General features: G+C 44.5%; 1 protein-coding gene across 1 annotated transcript in view; it reads left to right on the forward strand.

Moving 5' to 3' along the window:
* GRIN2B (glutamate ionotropic receptor NMDA type subunit 2B) overlaps positions 1-17280 on the forward strand; it is a 209623-nt gene extending 192343 nt beyond the window's left edge. The window contains exons 10-13 of the mRNA XM_071732697.1: positions 7840-8000; positions 10125-10312; positions 12072-12310; positions 14107-17280. Coding sequence (XP_071588798.1) covers positions 7840-8000; positions 10125-10312; positions 12072-12310; positions 14107-16014 — 2496 coding nt within the window. The 3' untranslated portion in view covers positions 16015-17280. The remainder of the gene's footprint in view (positions 1-7839; positions 8001-10124; positions 10313-12071; positions 12311-14106) is intronic.
* The last annotated feature ends 9033 nt before the right edge of the window (positions 17281-26313 follow it).

Here is a 26313-nt window from a genome sequence, read left to right on the forward strand (position 1 = left end):
GGCTTGGGGGACAGCTAAGAGTGTGACTGACATGAAGCCTATAGCCCGCCTGGGTCCTGAGGAATTTTTTAAAGCCTCAGTGCTACTTTTTGGGTTGAGAAGCTTCACAGACTCTGTGTAATGCTTATGCACTTGGCAGCCCCAGGAGATGCCTGGATGTTGATGATGGGTGGGCTCTGTCCACTTGTGATCCTAGAGCCACCCCACAAGCCTGGTGTATCTGTAATGACTGGGTCAGCAGAAAGCCAGTATGATCCCAGCATGTGGGGTCAAGGTCTAGCTATGGGAGATGGGAGACCCCTGGAATGCCATCTGTTTGGGGCAATGCTACGCTGCCCAAGGTTTTCAGTCAAGCTTTTCAGACCAGAATATAGCAATCCAGCTCAACAAGAGGGTGCACAGTCCTACCGTGTGCATTGCTCTGGCAATAACTGCATGTGATGGTGGCTTCTTCCACCAACCGGGTCTCTGCTTTCATCTCAGTTATTTACAAGGGCAACTATTTTTAAAGTTGCTATATTTGAATGCCTTTCTTTTGCTTTCACCTGCCCTCCCCTCTCCCCTCCCATTGTCTCTAGGTTGCTCTGTTCCCACCCCTGACCCACATGTGTCCCTGTTTCACCTTCAGACATTCATAGTAGTTTTCTTCTTGGTTGTGGGTCTGAGCCTCCCTACATCTTCCTTTAAAAGTGACTTTAATCTAATTCTTTGCCAACTTTGCTGCAGTCAGCTGCTCTGACTGATAACTCCTTTCTCAGACTTATCTAGAGGAATTCATGGGTGAAAGCACTATGCAAAGCAAGACCCAAGAATTTGAAACATCACTGGGTATTGAATAATAAGATAAGCCACAAAGTCAAAGTCTGAGGGAGCACAAGGTATTTTTATGCCCTCCCAAAACTGACTTATACTGGATTTGATACTGTTCATTCCCCCTTCCTTTCCCTTCCCTTCCCTTTCTCCTCCTTTCCCTTCCCTTCCCTTCCCTTTTTTTGATTTTGTATGTTTGTAAATCAAGGCACGTGTCATTTGACTGGAGAAGACAAGGAACTGGGTTGGTTTTTTTGCCACTGCAACCTTAGGACTAATTTCTGTGACTGGAGTGAACAATCAGTAAGAGCTGATGTGGCAACTGGATTCTGAGCTTTGAGGAGTCCCAGCTGCTGCTCAGGATGGTGATATTGTGAGGGAATGCAGAAGAAGAGAAGAAATCAGAGCTTGGGTAAAAGGAGGTTCTGAAAACTTGTACTTGCTTAGAAATGTCTGTGATTTCCACCTTAAGAATAAAAGATGTCTGTAATGTCAAAACTAGGTGACTGTGCAGAGGGGAGACAAATGGTTTAGGAATAAAGCTTGCAAAGTATCTTGTACAGGAGATTCATGAGTAATATGCAGCACAGTCTCTTTAATCTGCTCTCCTTCCAGTTTACTGTATCAGTGTTATGATTTAGGTTTGCAGTATGATCTTCTGCCTGTGCTGTTGGGTGGCAAATTCCTAGCTGGAATGCTACTGTAGCAATATAGAAGTGCCCTGTGCCAACATACCAGTAGAGCAGGCTCCACATGAGGCACAGTTCTCTGAATGTGCCTGTGTGCCTGATCAAGCTGGATAAAGAAAAGAACACAGTAAAAATACAATAAAGATGGTACTGGTGGTGTTGATTGATATTCCAGAAACAAACTTGTCACCACCTGAATGCAGATCAGGACGGAGTTACAGCTTTGAAGATCTTGCAGGCTGCAGATGACAAAACTAAAGGACAGAAGGAAAAGGATACCACATAAAGAGGCACTAGAGAGATTAATAATGAGCCTTAATTCTCACTAGCAATGCTTTTGTTTTCTTGACACAAGATTTTTTTAGTGTAATGTTCTCTTGGCATCTTGATGTCTTGGTGAGATTGTTCTTGGTACAGTGGAGGTGGAGAGCGTGTCCACCAACCAAAGGCAAGTCCTGATGCAGCTTGGGAACAAAAATAAAATATTTTGGGGGTAGGAAAGGATGAGAGTGAGCCATTAGCTTTGCGAGTCAGCCATTAGCTGTTAAGGAATTATTTTCCTGGCTGAACCAGAGGACAGAGAAGCAAGGCAGTGAGGGCAAGACATGCTTCTGTGGAGATGTGTAATCTATCAAGAATTAAGTATAGGCATGGAGCTACCTTAGATTTCACTGAGAACCATTGACATACTCTAATTTTTAACAAGTAGTGTGTGAACCACTTGTGCAAACAGCCTGGCTTGATTGTCAGGCAATGAAGAAAGGTGCAAGCAGACTGCAGTGACATGCAGCTGAACCACAGCAAGAGGGGACAATCAGGAATCTTTGTGAAATGCAGAGGTTGTGCTAAAGTTATGCACTGGAGCATGGCTTTGCTTTTCTAGCCCAGTGTTACTAAATCTTACGTTGCAGCTCACTAATAAGTGCCATCTTTTTAAAAGATATTTTCCCTGTGCTGCAACAGAATTGTTGCATGGCCGCCAAAAGAGCGAGCAGAGTGCGGCTTATAGGTGCCTGCACAAATAGTTGAGGCAGACAAGTCCAAAAGGTTGAGAGTGATGCCCTGGTGATCAGGTTCTAGAAAGTATTGGGCACTTTGGGATGTCTGCTCTCCACAGGGGTGAATTGCAGTGAATAGTACTTCTGGTGGGAGAAACTGTCCTGAGGGCCAAATGGTCCAGTGGCTGGATTCAGCAGTGCAAACACAGATATCTTGAGCCAATTCATGTGCTCTGGAGTATGCAAAATACCCTCAGCCAGGTGGCTGTCAAATCTGGCACAGGGTCCTGTGCAGGACTGGCTCTCAGAGTGAAATTCCCTGGGGCATCTCAACTTGGGCAAATGAACTGAACCCAGAGAAAGCCAACTCTGTCCTGGGCTGTGTCAAAAGAAGTGTGGCCAGCAGGTCAAGGGGGGTGATTCTCCCACTCCACTCTCTCCTGAGACCCCACGTGGAGTACTGTGCCCAGTTCTGGAGCACCCAGTACAGGAAGAACATGGATCTCCTGGAGTAAATCCAAAGGAAGGCCATAGTGATGATCAGAGGGCTTAAGCTCCTTTTCTATGAAGACAGACTGAGAGAATCAGGGTTGTTCAGCCTGGGGAAGAGATGGCTTCAGGGAGACCTTACTGTAGCCTTTCAACACCTGAAGTGGCTACAGGAAAGCTGGGGAAGGACATTTTACAAAGTCATGTACTGACAGGAAAAAGGATAATGGCTTTAAAATGAAAGAGAGTAGATTTAGGTTAGACATTAGGAAGAAATTCTTTACCATGAAGGTGGTGGGACACTGGAACAGGTTGCCCAGTGAAGGTTTTGATGCCTCATCCCTAGAAGTGTTCAAGGCCAGGTTAGTTGGGACTTTGAGCAGCCTGTTCCAGTGGGAAGTGTCCCTTTCCATGCAGGGGACTTGGATCTAGGTGGTCTTTAAGGTCCCTTCCAACCTAAACTATCCCATGATTCTGTGATGTAATATGGACTCAAGCTCATTAGGATGCAGCTAACAAAGGAGTTGAATCTGTGGCCTTATTTTGGTGTGTTGGAGATATGGAGCTTCCTGTGGTAGAATATTTAAACTGAGAGTCTGGACCTCACAAAGTGAAAGGCGTCCTCTCAGAGAAGCTATCCAACAGGGTATTTTTAATTTTTTTTTTTTTTTTTTAAAAGCAGTCTAAAAGTAAATTGACTGATAAAAAAGACCCTTTTTTGTTGCAAGAGCTTGCTGAGTTTGGGAAACTGCTTTCAATGCTATTGGCAAACACTTTACAGTGTAAACAGGGTCTACATCAGGCAGATAAATAAGTGCAGATGCGCTTTTCTGTAGGAGCCATTTGGTGATAGACAATGCATTGAAAAAAAAAAATTCCCATCAAATTAATTGTGGCCAATTAGACATACCCCCTTCCCCTCATCCCTGAATCCTCTCCAATTGTGGCTGCCTGAATGAGAAGAGCTCCTACCACCTGTTTCATTATGCAGATTGATACTCGCACATCTGAGAACAATGCCGCTTTCTGCACGGCACGGCTCCAAATTGCTAATGGAACAGCTCTGCCAGACAAGTCACTTACACTGCTCGTGCTGCTGCTGCCGACAGCTCTCAGGGCGAGTTGTGAGGGGAAGTGGGAAAGGGGCTCTCCACTCTGAATGTGCTAATAGCCCCCAGCCTGTGTGTTTATCGGTCTCCAGAGCAGGAAGATTACTGCTCTCTGGCTCTGAGAGGTCACTTTCCCAAAGCCGTGATGTGATTTGGGCTTAGTGCTTCTTGATTTCAATCTGTGAAGCAAGGGGATGAAGTGAGCAGCTGCTGGGCTCACAGACTCATGTCCTAAAGCTACCTCAGCCCTTCAGGCAATGCTTGATGTCTGCTTCCCACTCCCATCCCTAGCATCCATCTCCCCCTGCAACATTTGATGTGAAGCCAGCTCCATAAGGGCTTTCTCTCATGGATGAGAGTGTGTCACCTCACCTTGGGTACAAGGGGAGCATCTCCTGAATGAGGCCCCATGGTGAGTGAGTGGGAGGCTGCAGGTGGAGTACACCTCCACCCGGGGCTTTCTCTGTGCAGGGCTGAAGCTGAGCCCGAGGCAGTCACCTCTAGTGGTAGGGAGAGCAGGGCAGCAGGACAGAGCTTGGGCTGCAGGGAAATGTGAGCTGGGGCTCCTACAAGTGGGGAACTTCTACAGCCCTGTTTGCCTCTCACTGTAACTCTCCACAGCAGGGTTTGCTCAGCAACTAGTGCAGTTGCATATCTTTCCCTTTACCTGTTATCACCATTTTTTTCAATTTTTTTTTTTTTTTGCCAAAGCCTCACAGGGCTCCTTTTTGCTGATGCCTAGGGTAGAATAGTTGTGACATAGGGCTCTGGCATGAGAAACATGTACAGGAAATGATGGGAGAGTTCTCTCATTAATCTAAATTCTGACACTTTTCATCAATATTTGTGGTTGATTCCTTTGCCGATATTTACTGAGGTATTGATAGTACCTCTGCACAGGCTGCCTCCATGTAATAGCCCCTGCGTTTTGCTGCAGCTCCTGTCTCATGTCTCCCCATGTCTTTCTAGACCAGCTTGCCAAAGTGTCATGCTTCCCTAGGGCTGACTCTTCTGATACAGAAACCCTTACCCAGCCTTTGGGAGAGGACAAACAAGTGGCTTTCCTTAGTTGACAAAAGTGTGTCAATTGACTTTCATCCTTTTGAATCTTCTCCAGATCCTCCACATGTTTCCCCACTATATTGCTAGGAGAGAACACATTCCTTCCCATGTATTTTTGGGATTGTATGTTTTCTTGCTCTTTCAGTATGTGCTGTGTGTCTGAGCAGAAGTGAGCTCAGAAAGATGCACCAGTTTTTGGCTCTGGAGAGCTCACTGGAAATCTGTCCTCTCATCTCTGGAATGCCTTGTGCCTACCTATGAGCAACAAACATGGGGATTTTTCACTTGCCATCTCCTACCAGAAAGCTGCATGCAAGTAGCACTACTTCTTCTCAAATGTGGAGAAGTTAGATGCTTATCTTGGGCTCCGTAGGCTGTGGAGTCAGCTGGGCACCAACTGCTTTCAGCTTTGCAAACACCAATCCCGGTGGTGGGGGATGTGTGTTCCTCTTAGACATTCAATCTAGAGACCTCTGGTGTGGATCCTATACAGATCCTTTCCTGTCTCATTGTCCACCAGGCTATGGTTGAATTGTCTGTGCATGTGGTTGTGTGGATAATAATTTGTCTTTTCTGATCTGTTCTGACTGAGGAATGAGCAGAGGGCAAGGGATGGTGAGTGAATGAGTGGTATGTGGTTTTGTAGGAGCCATCACCCTGGCTTCCTGCTCTAGAAAAATGGTTTTCCAGTTGTTGAAAAGGGGAATGTTTTCATTTATGTTTTGATTGCCCAGGAAGTTAAAAATTAAATATGGAGACTTTCACCTCTGGCTGCTAAGATAGGCCCTCAAACACAGAAGGGACAAAGAATAGTTTAGAGGTGGAATCAGTTCCTTTATCACAGCCCTGCCTCACTATAGTCAGGCAAGTAGTCTGTTGGAAGTCTCTGTGTGGATGGGGGGATGCTCCACCTGCTCTAAAGTCTTAGTTCTGCAGTCTCTGGAGAAGCAAGTTTCACACTTTGCAAACTCCTGTTTCAGAGTGTTAGGGGAGAGACTGTGTTCCTTTGTGCCTGGTATGGCAATGTCCTTTTTGTGATGGGTCCCCTAAGCTGCTGCTATAATCACCTTGGTAAAAAAAGAATAATTTTAGCATGCTGCAGTGATTTTTCTCCCATCAAAGTTTGCTTTCATTACAGGTTTTGATAGCTATGAGTTTGTCTTCATCCCTAGGGGATGTGACAAGGTTCTAAGAGCCACCTTACTGCCTGTTTTATGCTATGTGAAACCTCTTTTTTTTGGTGATGTGCCAAGCTGTGTTTCAAAAAACAGCCCTGCTATTTTCTATTGGCTTAAAGCAGTAGGACGTTTGTTCTCTCACATATTGATGTGTGCCCATACAAACCAGCCCATCTTGCCATCCAAACTGGAGAAGTGACTCCTTGCAGAGCCAGGTGAGTTGCCTGGTACAGAGAAACAGGCGATGTGAATGGTGCCTCCACCTACCCACAGGCACAGCTCCTGGTTGGCCTTGTCACTGGGATGTTGTGAATGAGATACCCTGGTTTAGTGGCTTTGGCCTCCCCAGCTGAGTTGACCAGGTTCCAAAATGGCTTTGAGCAGAGCTCAAGAACAAGCCTCATCTGCATGGTTTTTTGAGCTCTATCTATAGATTGCAGCCACATTTCCAATATAGAAAATGGTAGGACATGATTGCATGTATTCATCTACCAGGTGAACTGTTGCTGTCAAATGGATTTGGTCTGACACTTAGCATGTTGTTAGCATGCTTCTCAAGAACATCCAAATATACAGTCACAGCTGGGAGTCAGGAATTAGCACCAGGCAAACTGCAGCTTGATACATCAAGGGAAGAGGGGGCTTCCCTCTTTATAACCTACCTCTGCATCTTTTTTCTTTGCTGCTTATTCACTTCTTAGCTTAAAATTCTGTACTTCTTCCTGTCTGCTGGTTCTAGAGGTTTTAAGCAGTCTTGGTAATTGACAGTCTAAATTTTACTGCTCATAAACCCCCAGAGAGCATTGATTATGGCCTGAGTTAAGCAAGTGGCACATAAAATCTCAAAGCCATGGAGCCGTAAGGGAATGTTATGATGAATGTATTTCTTGGGAGCAGCAAAAGGTTTGGAGTATTCTGCCAACTCTGTTCTGAGCATCAAATGTTATTAGTGACTTGTAGCACTAATAGCATTTCATTTGGGACATTTGCCCAAAAGTTTGAAAGCTGATCATTCATATGGTGAAGCGGGTGTCAGGTGTTCTGAGCTGCATCTCCATTACTTTTCTACTTTACTCAGAGTCAGGAACTTCAAAGGCATCTACAGAGCTGAAAAAGGTACTTCTTAAAAATTAAATCACAATTTTTGGGTAAAATGCACATAGATTTTATTGAAAATTCTTTCCTTGACTGTGTTCCAAAGCTTCTGTGAATTTTTTCCTTTCCTTTTTTCTCTTATTTAACTTTCTTTTAGTGTTTGGTTACTGGATGTTTTATGCACTTAATCCAGAGTAGACAGAAAGTCTGGATTGCTTAGATTCATTTCTTGGTTCTCAGACACTAAGAAGAGGTGTTTGTGTGTGAAAACAGTGAAATATACCATCTTCTTAACAATGTTTTCTACAAGATAGTAAAATAAAACCTTCTGAGGAGAGTGTGTTCTCCCATTCAGACGACTACTTCTTGCTGAAAGGTTGTGAGAAATGTTCTGTTTCTGTCTCTCCAGTTCCAGAAACCCAATGACTTCTCACCCCCTTTCCGCTTTGGGACGGTTCCCAATGGCAGCACAGAAAGGAACATTCGCAACAACTACCCTGAAATGCACAGCTATATGGTGAAGTTCAATCAGAGAGGGGTGGATGATGCACTGTTCTCACTGAAGACTGGGTGAGGCTTTCTTCTTCCATGCTTACTTGACACAGAAACCAGACTACTTTGCATGCTTGTTTAGAAAATTTTTTTGTGGAAATTATGTGTGAAAAATGAGTCTCCATTATTGTTCCACGGTCAAAAGTATACTAAGACCACATGCAGCACAGGAGAATAATTCTGTGGTTCTCTTAGCCAAGCTTTTCTATTAGTATCTGCACTAGATTTTCTGTTTTTTTCTGTGTTTATAGGCTATAAAAGAAAAAAAAAAGAAAAAGAAAAACAGAAAAACAAACAAAAGATAAAAAAGAGGATCTTCTGTATGCTTGTATATGTTAGCCTTGTGTATGTTAGTCCCTAAGAACTTGCTTCACCAAGTTGTTTCATGATGGTGGGTCTTTATGCATTCATAGGAAAAAACCTCTGTGGACAAAGATTTTTTCATAGCATTTGTATTGTAATCTGAAAATTCCTTTGTTTTCCCTCCTTCTGTGTATAAAAGATTATGTTAATTAGGAAGCTGAAACAATCCTTGTCAGACTAATCCCACCCCAGTGTATCACTAGCTAATATAGTGTAAAGGAAGGTGTGCTTGAAGCAAATAATTTGGAAGTAGCTCTTCTCTCTGGGATATTTTAGTATCAAGAGCTTAACAAAATGTTGTTTGAATAATAAAAAAAGTATATAGAATGGCAGAATTTCCTTGGGTAATTTGGGTGTGGGGAAAATCATTAGGAAAGAATATGTTTGAATAGCTCATTCTATTTTAGCGGCAGTGAGTCTGTAAAGGAGCAAAGTTAAAATGACATTTTGCAAGCTTTTGCCTTCTTCTTCAACAACCTTCTCCTAGAGGTGACCATTTTGGTTGTCAGAGCCCAGCCCCAGTGAAAAAAAAACTATTCTAGCTTACACTTGTCTTGCACTCTTATGGGAATGTTCATTCCAAAGCGCGAATGAAGATGTTCAGCCAATTTAATTGCTAGATTAACTTAATATTCCTAAACCTGTTTGACAGCACACAGCCCATTATAAATGATTGTACCATTGTTGGATGCCGTCCTGGGAAGGTACATTTGCCAGGATAGTCATCATCCAGGAAATAAATATGCTCTGTCCTGGAAATATAGGGATGAAATAGAGCTCGTCTCTTGCAGTAGATGTCATCCCAGCTTCATATCCACCTTTGGACTCTCTTCCCCACAGATATGCACTTTCACCACACTGGAAATACATGTACAGGAGGTGGACTGAAAAGATGGCATGGGTGTGAGAATATGCAAGGTGGAAGGTCTTTGGTCTTTTATTGAACAGTGTTTCATTTCAGATCTAGTGAGAGGTTTTACTCATTGGCTGTCTGTGGCTATGTGGAAGATGCAACACCCTGAGAGTACCCCCTACACCCACATAAATTTGTTGGAGTAAGAGGAAGGTTCTTATCAGCCTGTGTTGTTGTCTACACATCTCAGGGCATAATAGAGATTTCTCTATGTTGAAACAGAATTTTTCTTGTGGTTTTCAGCTAAGCACTCTTTATCAAAGAGCTGCCTTATCAATGTAAAACATAAAGTTGGTATCATAGCCACTTGACATTCATAAATATCCAGTAGTGCTTTTTACAGTAAGTGAGGAGTTAAAAATGGTGTCCTGACTGTATTTAATTTGAAAATAATCACATTTTGCTCAGCTAAGTCATAGCAGCAGTTTGAATCAGAGAGAATATTTTCCTTACTTCAACCCCTTCTTTGCAATGTAATATTGATACATTTTATAAATCATCCTAAGTTCCTTTGAGATGAAAGGCAGTACAGAAATATAAGCTGTTCTTAGCACTATGGGTGCCCTTGGCTTCCTCTTCACTCATCATTATCTTGCAGGGTGTTTGTATTCCAGATTTTCTTTCGGATCAGAAATTATGATTATCAAAGGGTACGAAAGAAATAAACAGTCCTAATTTACAATCTAGCTTCACCTGTAAGTTCTAGGCCCAGACTTTAGTTGGCTCTGATCAAAGTGAGGATGTAAACTGTTGTAGTCTAACTGAAAGAGGTTAATTTCTGCCTTAATTACACAACATCTCCGTTGAACTCCTACAGATTCTGTCTTTTCTGTACTATACCCTTCTTGTTTCTTGCACCCGTGCAGGAAGTTGGATGCTTTCATTTATGATGCAGCAGTGCTAAACTACATGGCTGGCAGAGATGAAGGCTGCAAGCTGGTGACAATTGGGAGTGGGAAAGTGTTTGCCTCCACTGGTTATGGTATTGCCATCCAGAAGGACTCAGGCTGGAAGCGCCAGGTTGATCTTGCCATTCTACAGCTTTTTGGAGATGGTAAGTCTTGAGAAAGGGAGAAGCTGGAGTTTTCCTATGACATACCAAGTTTTGCATATAAGAAATAGAAATTCCTAGCTTTGGTGCTTCAGATTTGTCTTGAGAACAAGAATTTATGAAAAAAAGGTTTGTTAGAGGTGTTACACTAAAAAATGTGAGGACGTCACTCATTTTATGTTGTTGGTGCAGGGTAGTGGTCTCATCAAAAACAATATGAATAACAGTGAAAGTTTCAGAGAACCAGCTCAAATGTGTGTTTGAAAAATGTCTTGTGTGAAGAATGTCTTGTAAAAATCAAGATTTCTGTTGTGAAATTTTCACTACCTTTGAGTAATTACACTAGACTTCCTGTGGTCATCCCATGCTTTATAGTTCTAGACAGGATAAAGCCAAACAGACTGGATAAAATTAAAGGATAAATATTTCTGGATGAAAGAGTTAATTCCAATTTTCCAGTACCAAAAAAAGTCAGCAAAGGACTTGAGACTAAGAAGCCTATTTTGGAATTTTAAATTAGAATATTATAGTTACCTGGGTAATTTCATCCTTTACAGAGAAATTGCTATTATTAAAAAATATATATCTGTGGGATGAAGAATTCCTTCTTAGAAGATATCCTTGTTTTCCCTTTCCGTTCCATAATATAGATTGCTCTGTCAGTTTTTGGATAAGTAAAACTCACAGGTGAATTTATTAGTAAGTCTATTTTTTTTTCTGAAATCTGAAAATAAATTGCAATATAGTAAATAAGGAGAGAATATAGCTTTGACAGATTTCAGCAGAAAAATTTCCACCTGACGGATAGAGTGTTCTGTCTCCTAAACAGCCTAGTATGTATTATTTCAGAAAAAGACATAAGTTCTCCATAAAGCTTTAAAGACTGCCTTGGTGCCACATAAATAAATGGATTTCCCCCCCCCCCGTCACTGGACTGGAGGTTGAAAATGTGAAAAACTAACTTTCCTAACAGCATGAAAAGAATTGCCAGCCTGCAAAATTAGTTTGCTTCTGAATGTCTCAGTATGTGTGTGTGCAAGAGAGTGTTTATCTTTCTCTCCCCTCATGAAAATACCATAATGGAAGTAAGTGGGGTATGAAATTAGACTACAGAACATTTGTTCCTAGCTGATACAAATTAGTAATATTTTTCATTGGTCAAAGGGCTTGGTGGTGTTGAATTTGGACAAAATGAAAGGGAATCAAAACAGGTATAAATGAACAAATATTTTTGGGAACATTGCGCCTAGTTTTAATGAGCTGTGGATATGGTGGAAACAAATTCAAAATCAGACATTTTGATTTTAAAAAATCAACATTTTGAATTTTGAGATTGGAAATGTATAATGTTCTCATTTAGAAATTACTCATTTTTGTCTACCAGTGCCAGATACTGATTTTTCCCTTCATTCTCCTAACAAGACAGTTGAAATTTGTAAGGACAGGTCTTCAGTCATTTTGGACAACTTTTTCAGGATCTCTCTGTAGGCACTTAGTAGGTGTGATAGCTGTGTCCTGTGGTGCGGCTCTAGTGGCTGATACGCGGCTGTGGAAAAATCCTGTTGCCTTCTCTGTGACAAACTGCACCTGCCTCCACCAGAAGGGCAGTCAGGATATTTCATGGATGTAACAGGTGTGGAAAAAGAGCATGGCCACTAGAAGTGACCTTGGATCAACTTCTTGCTTTCAGTCTGTCCTAGCTTGAGCTCTTTAGCCGCTGGAGGGCTATCTAACTGGTTTGTTTCCTTCTCTCTCTTTCTAGGGGAGATGGAGGAGCTGGAAGCACTGTGGCTGACTGGAATTTGTCACAATGAAAAGAATGAAGTTATGAGCAGCCAGCTGGATATAGATAACATGGCAGGTGTCTTCTACATGCTGGGAGCAGCCATGGCTCTCAGTCTCATCACCTTCATCTGTGAGCATCTCTTCTACTGGCAATTCCGCCACTGCTTCATGGGCGTCTGCTCTGGCAAGCCTGGTGTGGTCTTCTCCATCAGCAGGGTGAGTGTCATTAGGGAGCAGGGAGGAACAGAGGATTAATTCAGACAGTCCTAGGTACTGGAAATAGGGGAATCCACTGAGACTCTAACACACAGATGGCATAGAATGGTGGCCTGCAGGATGAAGGCTGCCATCTTTTCACTGTTAATGTTGTAAGAGTATTTAATCTTTTTCCGTGACATTTCTTTTGGATTATGGTCATGGAAATTTCACATGGAAATTAAAATGAAGTATAAAGAGAAGCTGATGTAGGTGTCTGTTCCTCCAAAGTGAATTCTGAGGTCGCCAAATTAAGGGGCAATAGAACAAGTAATAGAGGAGAACATGATTAGAGCTTCGGGAGCTTGTCATTGTCCTCCATATTACAGCTGTTCAGATGACCTTTTGTTAACTAGCAGTGTGCTGTCATGGACAGTCATACATCTCTAGCCAAAAGCGATTCTCTAAACCATGAAGAAATCCTTCCAGGAAGGATGACCAAATGAACTTAGCAATTGCTTTATGCAAATCTGCCTTATGGTATAATATTTGCATTTAAAAGAAGTTTCTAGTAATTTCTGAGTAATTTTTCCGCTATTAGTGTTGCTAGCACTGTCCCATTTGGAGCTTTTTTCCCTTCTTTTAAGCCACTAGTCCTGTCCCCTGATCCATTCTGAAGTGAGGTCAAATCTTCTCATTTTTTGACCTCCGTGTCCAATGTAGTAGAATTAACTTTTATTGTGCAAGGGGTATATAATTGCCACATAATGCACTGTTGAATGGAAATGACAAAGCTGTTTGAGTGCAGGGGCACAGCCTCTCTTCTGTATTATTAGTTTCTAACTTGATTTAATCTGAAGATGAGATGTTTGGTGATGCTTAGCTAAGTATATGTTCCTTTATTCTGGGATTATCTTTTAGACATGGGCAAGGTTGGTGAAGTCTGAAAAGTGTTAATCATCTGCTAGCTGCAGAGAAACCATGATAACATGATGTGGTGGTGTCCATTTCACAACTGGCACTAATCAGCAGGCACCATTTGGCAGTCCAGGGAATAACTGAGTTCATTTCTTTCTGCATCTAGGGGTAACCTTTGCATACAGCCTGTGGAGAATCTGTAGGAATCAGGCACTTCTGCTCCCTGATTTGAGGTTGAATAGAGGACTTTTGCTTTCAGGGATGTCAATTTGGAGCCTGTCATCACAGTTAAATTTAGTAGAATGCAATTAAAAATTCTAGTGTACCTTACTCAACAAGATGCAAAAGACTTAATTCCTATTTGACAGTCCTGCTCTTTCTCCATTTCCTTTTCTAATCCATAGTGGTGATTAATGTAGCTGATTTTATGACAAATGAAGCTGTTCCCTTTTTAAGATAGCTCCCATCTTGTTGATTCACAGATGTCCAGATGAATTTCCAAGGCTAAAACAGATTTTCTTCCTCTCATCTGCACAGAATCATTTGTCTCAATGTTATTTTCTTCACTTACAATTCTGTGTTACATCTACTAGATCTGTGTAACTCTTACAGATGCAGTCAGGTGTTCGTGCACCCTACAGATATGACATAAAGCAAAGCAGAGGAAGAGGAATGGAGAGAAAAGGAAAATGTAAGGGGTAAGAAAGAGGGACAGAACAGCAAGGGCTGGTAGAGCAGGTCTGGTTTAATTTGATTTGATTCGGCTTCATGGTGGAAGTCTGACAGGTCTTGCTGTCCTATGGAAATATGCTGTTGCTGCACAGGGTGCTTCCCATTGCAGGCTCCCTTTTGTGTATTCCTTTCAGGATCACTCACCTTCCTGCTTTCTCTCATTTCAGGGTATCTACAGCTGCATTCATGGTGTTGCCATTGAGGAACGCCAATCAGCAATGAACTCCCCCACAGCAACTATGAACAACACCCATTCCAACATTCTCCGCCTGCTTCGGACAGCCAAGAACATGGCCAATCTGTCAGGGGTCAATGGCTCACCACAGAGTGCCCTGGACTTCATCCGCCGCGAGTCATCTGTCTATGATATCTCTGAGCACCGCCGCAGCTTCACCCACTCGGACTGCAAGTCCTACAACAACCCCCCCTGCGAGGAGAACCTCTTTAGTGACTATATTAGTGAGGTGGAAAGGACCTTTGGCAACCTGCAGCTGAAGGACAGCAATGTGTATCAGGACCACTACCACCACCACCACCGCCCCCACAGCATTGGCAGCACCAGCTCCATCGACGGGCTCTACGACTGTGACAACCCGCCCTTCAATGCCCAGTCACGGTCCATTGGGAAGAAGCCACTGGACCTGGGGTTACCTCCTGCCAAGCACAGCCAGCTGGGCGACCTTTATGGCAAGTTCTCCTTCAAGAGCGACCGCTATGGGGGCAGCGGGGCCCATGATGACCTGATCCGCTCAGACGTCTCTGACATTTCCACTCACACGGTCACCTATGGCAACATTGAGGGCAACGCGGCCAAGCGGCGGAAGCAGCAGTACAAGGACAGCCTGAAGAAGCGCCCGGCCTCCGCCAAGTCCCGGCGGGAGTTCGATGAGATTGAGCTGTCCTACCGCCGGCGCCCACCCCGCTCGCCGGACCACAAGCGCTACTTCAGGGACAAGGAAGGGCTACGGGACTTCTACCTGGACCAGTTTCGGGCCAAGGAGAACTCGCCACACTGGGAACACGTGGACTTGACAGATATCTACAAGGAGCGGGGAGATGAGTTTAAGCGTGACACAGGAGGAGGAGGGGGTGGATCCTGCACCAACAGGGCCCACCACAAGCATGGCTCAGGCGAGTTTGGTGGAAGCAATGAGCACAAGCACAGTGTTGTGAGTGGGGTCCCGGCACCATGGGAGAAGAACCTGACCAACCTAGACTGGGAGGACCGGCCCGGGGCTAATTTCTGCCGCAGTTGCCCTTCTAAGCTGCACAACTACACGCCATCGGTGGTGGGGCAGAACTCCACCCGCCAGGCCTGCATCCGCTGCGAGGCCTGCAAGAAAGCGGGCAATCTGTACGACATAAGTGAGGACAACTCGCTCCAAGAACTGGACCAGCCACCTGCCCCTGTGCCCGTGACTACCAGCGCCACTTCCTCCTCCAAATATCCTCAGAGCCCGTCCAATTCTGCCTCCAAGGTGCAGAAGAAGAACCGCAACAAGCTCCGCCGGCAGCACTCCTATGACACCTTTGTGGACCTGCAGAAGGATGACTCGGTCCTGGCCCCTCGCAGCGTCAGCCTCAAGGACAAGGGCCGCTTTTTGGAGGGGAGCCCCTACGCCCACATGTTTGAGATGCCAGCCAGTGAGACCACCTTTGCCAACAACAAGTCCTCAGTGCCCGCCACCAGCTACCACCACCACAACAACCCCGGCACCAGTGGGGGTTACATGCTCAGCAAGTCGCTCTACCCCGACCGGGTCACCCAAAACCCTTTCATCCCCACTTTTGGGGATGACCAATGCTTGCTCCACGGCAGCAAATCTTATTTCTTCAGGCAGCCTGTGGTGGCAGGAGGGCCCAAAGCCAGGCCAGACTTCCGAGCCATCGTCACCACCAACAAGCCGGTGGTCTCAGCCCTTCATGGGGCTGTGCCAGCCCGTTTCCAGAAGGACATCTGTATAGGGAACCAGTCCAACCCCTGTGTGCCTAACAACAAAAACCCCAGGGCTTTCAATGGCTCCAGCAACGGGCATGTTTATGAGAAACTCTCCAGTATTGAGTCTGATGTTTGAGTGAGAGGGGAAGAGCGCGGGGAGGGACTTGGGGTGTATGTGAAGTGTGGGAGGGTGGGGTGGGATGAATCCCATCAGCTACTCTCCTGAGTCATCCTTAGTTTGTGGGATACTGGAGTTCTGATTAGTGCAGCACTGGTGACAAGTGCCACCTCTCTGGTTTCCCCTCTTCCTCCTCCTCTTTCCCACCTTTTATCTCTTTTTCCATGTTCTCGCTCCTCCCATTCTCCTCCATTCCTGGCCATTGCACTTTACAGTGACGTTGGAGTTGGATATCCTCGTTCGTGATTTCAGGAAGGGGAGAAGAAGGGCAAGAAGGGGTGGGCTGAGGGGGAGTGGCAGTGACTCCAGCATTTCATTCTTGCTGGCTCCTGGCAGAGAAAGGCATATGCACACACATGAGTGTGTGTGGCAGGAGAAGACAGCAGAAGCAGTGTAATGGACATGCAGGAAAATATGCTTGCTTAGGCAACTCTTCCTAAAACTGCCTAGAAAAGAGTAGTGTTTGATGACATGGAGAAAGTGAAGGATGAATAACACAACTAATTTGATGATGCACTTATATGTTAGCTATACTGAGGTTCTCGTTACATTATTTTGTGAAGACTATGGGGGTTTAGGGCTGAAATATATATATATATATTTGCGTATATGCTGAGAAATTTTATGCTAAAATTTTGAATTGTCTGTTGTGGAGTCTTGGGGAAGGGAGAGAAGGTTTGTCTGCATATCTGGCTAATGGTTTCACTACAGCTATTACAGCCATTGAATCTATGGCAGACTGGTGTGTTAGGAAAGGAATCAGGGTCTGAGTTCGGGAAAGCAACCCTGGAATCAGGGGTGCTGCTGGGATATGTGATGGTGGATTCTGGTTTGCACTGAAACGAGAAGAGTTTGGGAAAAGGGACACAGGTTTGGTTTGTAGCTGTGAATTGCTCCTCAGTTGTGACGTACTGTAAGGTGGGAGCAGCTCATAGTATGGGTTAGCCTATACGCGAGTATATACGATAACTTTATACTTGAAATGTCTGTGGAGAAAGCAAAATCCTTTAAGGTGTCTGGATAACAAACACAGTGGAACAGAGCTGAAGAGTAGGGAAAGGTGGGGAGTTTTTCACTGTCACATCAGGGGACACCAAGCCTGTTTTGGCATGTCCTTTCAGTGAGGAGGGCAGGAAAGAAGTTTTTCATTCTTCTGCCCTCCATACACGGCAGGTTGGAACAAAAGGAATAGGGGTGCCCTCTGCCAATGCTGGCATGGTGCTGGAGAACAAAAAAAAAAAAAAAAAAAAGCCATGGAAGGGTGCATGTGGTGGCAGTGGTGCTGGTGGACTGTTTCAATGCCTCCTTTCACATGTGGAAATGGGAGGAGGGTGTGCACACCCATGGGAAATACTTATGTGTATTTATTATTGAATGTATAGGGGAAGTACATGGCTTGTCTTCCTGGGAAGGCAAATGCTTGAATAAATGCCAGAGAGCACAGAAGCTTGTGCTGAGGGCTGAAGATGAGACGTACAAGGCTGAGATGCATGTGTACATGTTTTTGTGCCTCTGTGTGTGAGAGAGATACTAGCACAGGTGCAAAGCTGGAATAGCCTAGGGTTTCCCATCCCTGCAGTTGTAGTGACAGCTTTCCTGGTGCACCTAGTATCAATAAGAGTGTTTTTTTCTTTCCATTGTATCATTTTAGATGCAAGTTCAACTAAAGGAAAGGGAGCGATGGTAGAAGAACTGAGAAGCTGAACTCCCCTTCCATATGTCTTCTTTCTCCTGGGGTGGGGGTTTGTGCTGATCTCTCCTATTCTGAGAGATGTGGCAAAGTCTCTCCTGCTTATCCTGTGTCTGTTCCGGTGTCTCGATGACCATGGCTCGAGCAGGGGAAGGGTTGAGAGAGCCCTGTGCTGAGGACATGGGGACACTGCCGTGGACTGACTCTGGAAGGCAGCCACATTTCTTGGACCTGAAAGCCACCTCTCTCGCATTCCTCACTGCACCCTAGTTGATTTTATCTTTCTCTTTTTAAGCCAACAGAAGGCCTTTTATTTATTTATTTGCCTATTTATTTTATTTATTTTGTAAAGCTGGGATGGGGGGAGGGTGGGATTTGTCTGTAAAGTCAAAGAGTGTGAGGAGAGGGTGGGCAGGGTTGGTGAGGGGAATATTTTCTTATATTTCACTGAGGAAATTAAGGAGGGAAGAGGGGGAGAATCTTTGTCATGCCACCCCTTAGTCTTTGAGGTAAGGGAACTTCTTGTTCTTTCCCTCTTTCCCTCTTCTCTTACTATAAGGACAAAAAGGAAAAGAGAAAAAAAAAAGGAAAAAGAAAAAGAAAAAAGAAACCAAACAAATTAACAGAGCGATCTGCAATCCAGAACACACGGCAGCTTGTCAGATGCCTCTGACAGTGGCCACCAAGAAGGCGTTCCTTTCATTTGTAAATATTTCTTTTTTATTGCGTTTTTGTATAAATTGGTGTTTCTCTTCTCGTGAATATTCAGGTCGTGGGGTGGGAGGGAGGGGAAGTTTGTTTCCGTTCTGTTTGTTTTCTAAGACTTTTCAGGCTGCGTTTTTGGAAGCGGTTTACGCGGGTCGAGGCCGTATGAATGAGGAAAAAAAAAGAGAGAGAGAGAGAGAGAGAAACCCATGTGTGTTGTGTTTCCCTGAGGCCCCCCCATATTGCCCTGTCACCTTTATCTTCATGAATGGAAGACGCCGGAACGTCACTTCAAGCCTTGCCAGCAGGGTTTCATGTTTCGATGGGAACACCCCCAATTCCTTTTTGCATAATAAACTCTCTGTACCAGCATCTCTCTGTGGAGTTTGGGCCTCAAGGCACTACACTGTCTTGATAGTGGTGGGGTGAACCATCAAGTTGGCCGCTCAGGTTGGACCATCACTTTGACATTAAGAGACTTCTCCAATGGCTACTTTGGTTTAGAAATCTTGGACCTGGGAAAGCTCATGATAATTTCTGGTATTTCCTAAGGGCTTGGGGGGGAGCTTGACAGCTGGCGAGGGCAGCTAATCTCTGGCGGTTATCTCGGTACTTTTCTGTCCCTCCCCACCTGGAACGAGGAAACCTGGAGGGTGGGTCTGCAGGGAAATTAAGCTGAAAACAAACCAAAAAGAAGTTAATGGAACTTTTTTCAAATCTCTTCTTAAAGGTTCTGATTTTTGTGTTCCGGGGTGAAAGTTGATTCGTATTTTCTCCGAACTGGTCTGTCCCTTGTTCCACTGATTGGCAAATGATAGTTTGCCAAAATCATTATCTAGTGTTGATACTGTTGTAGCACTGTTAACACTCTGAGTGCTCTGCAAATATTAACTGTGCCACAAACCACTCAAATGAATGCTCTAGGGCAACCAGAAAAGAAGACCTGGAAATTCTGGACTGAACCACTGGTCTAACCACAGGAGTCTGGTATTTTTGCCTTCTCCCATAACAGATTAGGCCACGTGTCCATCAGGTTAATCCTTTCTCCTATAAACAATCTTTTCTGGTTGCTTTGTTTATTTTAGTTCTGACAGGTGAACAAGTTTTGGGACAGAGATGAAGGGTTGGTGTGGGAGGGGGGAGGGTATAATTCATAATCCAGAAAATAAATCAATGATGTTATTAAACTCTGATTATATATTTAGAATTTTAGATTTGGTGTATTTTCATTCTAAGTATTCAAGTGAATCAATCAGGTAATATTAGCAGCAGGTATTGTCTATACTAGAAAACCACCCATGTGCTGTTTATTACCTGTCCAGAAAAAGAATGGGGTTTCATACCAGAGCCTGACAAAACTCCACATCCCCTCCCTTGCCATTTCTCTCCCTCTTCTATAGAAACACCAGTGTTTTCTAGGGCAGCGTCTGGGAACATTTCCCCTCTCTGAAGGTTTCTGCACACATGAATACTGGGCAAAAACCATTGCGTCCTCTACAGTTTGATGACCTCTACTGCATATTTGCAGCTACCCTCCTGGGAAAGATTAGGCTCCTTTGACAATGTTTCTGACATTCACCTCCTCACTCTAGCCTCAGGCATGGCTCTCTGAGCGGTGTTTTCATGAGCCATGTTCTGCTGAAGTGGTACTGGAGTGTACATACTCAGCTGAAGTAGGATGTGTATGAAAGAGACAGAGGAAATATTAAAAAAATACTAGAAATGTGCCATGCACAGGGGAAAGCAGCTGGCAGGTAGAACTTGCAGCCATGGATATCCACATTGTAAACCTTCTTGGAGTATTCACACCAGCTTTTACTGTAGTGCAACACAATACAGGCTGGTGTAGTAGTTCTCAGTCTCCCATCATGTCTCCCAGTGAAGGCAATATCAAAACTTGCCGTGTCACATCATAAGTAGGAAAGAAAATCTGCAGTCAGGACTTGCTGTCAGTTGAGACAATGAAGCACACTGGCCCCACCTCCTCAGCAAAAACTCCATCCTGTTCTCTCTGAAATCCAGCATGCATCGTCAGAACTCTGAGGTGAGAACCCGAGTGGGTTCAAAATGCTCAGCAATTTTCAAGTATGAACTTTGCCCATAGGGAATTGATATTTCCATTTCCAGTATGTAGGGGGAGGAAGGTTCTTTTGTGATATCCTGAAGGATTTGGTGGAGCAGTTAATAGTTGACAGGATGGGCCTCTTTGCTTCGGACTTCCTCAGCGATGCATGCTGATGCTGAGCTCCTCACTCCAAGAAGACACTAGCATCCATCTTGAATAAAACCCCTTTGTACATTCAAATCAGGGTTATTCTTCACAGCAACGTTGCCAGCAAAGAGAGAGGGGGAGCCAGAGAATGAGTCTGATGATGGTGACAGGTTAGAGTGATCAGAGATACCTCAGGGATCTTTATAGGCAAGTCTTTGCTTTAGAGCTTTCTATCAAATGTGGCATATCCTCCCACCTCCATTGCTTATCAACAGATGGAAGCAAGCCTGGGAACACAGCCAATGATAAGACTTAGGCCTTTCACACATCCTCCACTCCAGTCAAGCAACCTTTGATGAGCCCTTCCCATGGAGAATGGTGGGAGGTTACTCTTCCCCACATATTTTTGGCTGCCAAAAAAAAAAGAAAATGGGGAGGGGATAAAAGTGAGGGGTGTTGATGAAGGGACTTTGTGGTCACTCTCTGTACTGTTGCTGTAAGGAATTGCACTTCACCCTTCCTGCTCAATCCAAGCTGGCAAATGGTAGGGTCCAATTATGCTGCCTCTCCATGGCATAGGCCTAGCTCACCACAGGAGCTCCTGGGAGATGTGTGAGAGAAAGGAACTGGATTGCTGGCAACAAATGGGGACAGACTCCAAACCACGATCCTTGTCTGCACCCCTTCTTTCCCATAAGTGCTTCCCTGCTGCTGAACACACCTGGCGTGTCCACCTGGAACACACCTACCATGCTGCTGGATGCTGCAGGGCACATTGAGATAGTAACTAGTGGGACCCAACTGTTGTCCCCACAAGGGCTTATATTCAATTTGCAGCCAAATAGATTTCCAAGCCATAGACCCTCGCTGCATTCACCCACCTACACTTCCCTGTAGCTCCCTCCCTCCTCCCCCCTTCAAAGGCAAACTGGGGCGCTGACTGTCTCACTGGCAATACGAATACTATTGCTTCATCTTCATCATAGGCTCTCTGGACCTCTCTGGGGCTGACTGCAGACAGACCTGTGTGTCTGCCATTAGAACAGCAACAGCAGCAACAACAAAAACAACTTTGCGATTGGCTTTGAGTTCTTTCTTCATCTCTTGAGCATTCCCAAATTCTTTTCCTAGCTATGCCATTTGAGTGAATTCTGGCACCTTTCTGTCATCGCTGACAACAAAGCTGACACAGCATGAATCTGCTTGTGTATAGAAAAAGGCAGTGAAACTATCACAGAGAGCAGGACTCATGTCTGTTGATGCCAAGGGTACAGTCCCCTGGGAGCTGAGGTAAAGGAGGATCTCTGTGATGTGTTAGTAGCTACAGATCTCTTAACCTGCTGGCCTCCATCCATTAAAGGTTCACATCAAGCACTGGTAAACACTCCAACAGATCAGAAAAAAAATCCCATGCTGTGGGACAGGGGTTCCTTTGGCACACGTGTGCACATATGGGGTGTAGGGGGTAGTGAAACACACGTGAACGATCCCGGCACAGCAGGAAGCTGTGAGGCTCGCGTGCCCGCACGCTCACACACAGACACACTCATTGTACATTGCAGTATGCTTAACCACTGTCCCACAGTGCATTTTTGCCAAGTAGGAACAACGTGACCTTTCCTAATGTTCTAATGGTAGCTATTTGATTTCCGTATTCACTTTGTGATTTTTACATCATCTGCTTTCTTGACTGCAGCATTACTGTGTAAATACGTGTATATATATATATGTACAGAAACTAACTCAAGCAATTATATTCAGGTTGGGAAAAGGGTGGGTTTTATATCTGTACAGTATTTCCTTATTAAATAATGGCATGGGGGGTTGGGAAAGTTAACTTCTAAATTGTGGTTTTATTGGTCTGTGGTGTTTGAAGTTGTTTCAGTGGTTGCTTTTGCTGGTTTGGAAAGTTTATCTGGATGTTATATGTGTGTGCTAAGAAAGGGTCCCCAAAGAGGGGAGGTTTGGGATTAGTGAGGGGTGGTGGGTAGCAGAGGGTGTTAATAATTTCCTGTAATAAAAGCTGTGTTGATTGCTAGGGACTGTTTGTGTGAGGCACAGGGCTGTTTCCTTTTCTATGTGCTTTGCTCTTTGATTACTTTCTCTTCCCTGGTCCCCACTGTCTTATCCCTGGGACATCAGCAGAGTACATTTGTTACTGTGGGTTATAGTGATCTCTCTCTGGCCCTGCATCTTCTGACCAACTCCTCCATCTCCCTCTTTTTGTGGCCTTCCCAGTACCAATGGGAGGGGAGGCAGTGTGGTCTTGGACCCTCTGTGCCATTCTTGTCCACTTTGCCTCCTCTCCTTTAAACTCTCTTTCCTTCCTCTAAGCAGAACCTTATTTTCAGGTGTTTTGATCTTTCCAGAGATTTATTTCCTCATCTCTTTCTGCCCTCTTATCCACTTATTTCTTATCTTACTCACACTGATTCTTCAATTTCATTTCTATGCCTCTTCCCTCAGAATGACTTACACTGGCTGTTTGCCCACTCTGTTCCTCTTATTACTGTCTTGTTGCTCTTCATCAGACTGTGTAATGCTGTGAAGAAGATGAGTGAAGGGCAGGCCTTTACTTCTCCTCTCCTGGAAAATTCTAGCCCTGACCAGATTTTCAGAATATTATACTTGGTAGCTAATTTTGACTTCTCAGTCAGTTTCACTGAGCTGGTGTTCTGCACTTGCCCACTCAAAAAACAAGAAATGCTTGTCCTGGCATATTAGACACTGCAAGGAGCAGTGAAATTGTCTTTTCTGAAAAACCCAAGAGAAAGAATGTAATTTCTGTTCTTGATGGCTAACTAGTGAATTAGAACAGGGATAAATACAGTTTTTATCCACTCCAGGTTGACCCACACATCATGGGCAGTAGAGTTTCTTTGCTTTTACTCTATCTGAATGATGCAAGGCTGCTGGAGAGAAGTATGCTATCTTTTAAAAACATAGGGTTACCTTCCTTTATTGCCAATGGGCCATGGGCTTGTAAACACCTACATGATATTCTCCTGTGTTTCAAAAAAAGCTGAGAGTGAATGTCTGGAAGTATTTGGTCCCTTTCTGTCTGATAAGTCAATGTAACTTAGTGTTTGGCACTAGCTGCCTAGGGTTTGTGGTCTACTGTCATGTTAGTAAGGAAGGAGAGAGACAAGGTGTGGTTTGGTGAGTAAATAGAGACAAAACCAATGTGAAATTGGTAGGGGCTCTGGGCAGATGTCAAGACACTTTCCTTCCTTCCCTTCTGGACAACTTACTTTGCTCCTTAATGAATGTCCATTAACCTACCATCCTCCACAGCAGTGGTACTGCCTGCTCATCCCCAAAGACACCTGGGTCTGCTGATCACAGTCTAAAAAAGGGCCAGTCAGCCTCTCTGTGTGTGCCTGTGTGTTTCCATGTGCCATGGGTCTCAGAGGGTTTGAGTTGTACTGAATGAAACCATATAGACAATCGAGGGAAGGGTCAGAATGACCAGAGGTTATCCAGAGCATCAGTCTTCTCCCTTCTGCTACTAACGCTTGTTCAACCTGACATTACAGGACTGCATCTCTGGTTTCTGGGTGGTAAAAAGCACTACAGTCAGATAGGAATGGAGCTCTGCTTAAAGGCATGAGGATAGACATCCCTCTCATGTACCCTTGCTATGGCCTTGGCAAGGCTGTCCCTCAGTGTCCTGTGTACTTGTGAATACATGGCTACAAGGACCTGTCAGTCTGTGAGGAGGTGTATGTATGTGCTTTTGAATGACTCCTGGCAGAACTAAACATAACTGAAGCTGGAAACCACTGGCCCATTTGGTGCTACACCAAAGAAATGCGTTTGTGTGGAAGGCATCGCTCTGTGCCATCACCATCCCATTTTGGCAAAAATAGTGAGTTACCTCTCTGTGTCACCGGGCTCCTTGCTGTGTTTCCTTTGCTCATTCAATGTGCCATAAGCATGGCACATCTACAACATTTGCAGCTTGTCCAGAGGGAACTTATCTGTCACATGAGACTTCCATCAAGGCCCATGGGCACTGTCTGCTGAGTCCCATGGCAGCTGGAGAAAGATTACACTTGCCGCTGAACAGACCAGAATCAGTCAAGGGAATAAGATGAAAGTTTTGCGCTTTTCTCCTCTTTTCTTTCCAGGCCTTGGAACTAGATCCATCAACATGGGCATCTAAAATTTTGTGAAATTCAAGGAGCTTTTGGAACATATACCTAGGGATTTAGATGCTTAGAATGCCTTTTTTGGATTCCCTTCCTTGTGCAGGCTTCTTCCTGCCGTGCATTTTGCCAGGATTCATCTCCCAGGAACTCACCGTGCTTGAACATAGCTTAGAAGGGTTCCCTCTGCTTGGGATCACCATGTGTATGTTGCATGCTTGTTGCTACTTGTCTGTATTTCTTGCACGTGTCTACTTGTAGGGGGCAGGTGTGGGTTGATGTTGGTATGTGTATTTATGCAGCCTGCACACGTTTGTATGTGTGCTGCCACAGTCTGTATGTGTGCTTAGGTGTTTGTATGCATGTGTTTGAGCTGAGAGAAAAGTGTTTGAAGTTGTACTCTGCTAAAGCCAGGTGATGAGTGCCCCTAGGTACCTTGGCAACCCTGGTGTTGCTCTTGCTTACCTCTTTAGGCCCTGGCATGGTGGCTTTATTTGGACTCTGGGGGACCAGCTCTGAATCAGTGACAAGGCCGGGACAAAGACTTATCCTGGAGATGGTTTGAATACCTCACCAGAAACCCATTTCACGCATTCATTCACCTTCTTTGCTGTATCCACTGTGTCATATTTTCCAGCCAGTGTACCACACTCATTACCTACTTTGGTTTTAACTGGTAGGCAGAGAAGGAAGACAATCATGCACTGACCAGTAGGTCTTTTTGGAGAGATCTAGTCAATCTGTCCTGTGACTTAAACAAGAGGCTCCCTTGCAATTCTTTTTACTGCTTCCTTGGGCAATGCAAGCATTGGAATTTCACTTGCAAGCAAACTGTTCTTTCTTGCTGTTCTTTCAGATAGACACAGGCAAAAGCTGAGCTGTGGAGGCTTGGTCTCCCTCCCATTCCTGCTGTTTGGAAGAATCTCAGCATTCCTTCTTGGAGCTGGGTAGGGAGACTGCAAATCCAAGGCTCTGGAGGAGTTCAGTTTCTTCAGAGGGGGCAGCAAATAGGAAGGGTGGGAGGGAATTAACTTTCTGCAGCCATTCTTCATCCCATTCATTTCCAGGAGAGATTGCTACATTGCTAGCACCAGAGAGTATGACCTGCTGAGGGGGCCCTCGGTGCCAACCAGCACAGCACTTTACCTGTCCAAACTGCTGAACAAGACACTGCTTTCCTCTGTCAGCAGCCAGAAAAGACAATCAGGACCTGATGAAGAGATGCCATGACTAGTCAGATAAGGAAGGAGCAACACTTAGGGGCTAGGGCCCCTCATCTTCTATACTATCTTGAGTATGGTTAACCAGCCCTTTGGTGCTGGTGTCACTGGGCCTCTTTGATGGTTTCTTTTTATTTATATAGATATATATATGTGAAATGTAACAGAATAATCTGTGGCCTCCAGTGACAACTCCTATCAGAACACATCTGTTCACCTCTTCTGCTTTCTTCTGTGTTCAACAGCTCTTTCCTCTCCATCAAATTGTGTCCTGTGCTCTGC

The sequence above is a fragment of the Heliangelus exortis genome, chromosome 1 (assembly GCF_036169615.1).
Source record: "Heliangelus exortis chromosome 1, bHelExo1.hap1, whole genome shotgun sequence".
In the NCBI taxonomy this organism is placed as follows: domain Eukaryota; kingdom Metazoa; phylum Chordata; class Aves; order Apodiformes; family Trochilidae; genus Heliangelus; species Heliangelus exortis.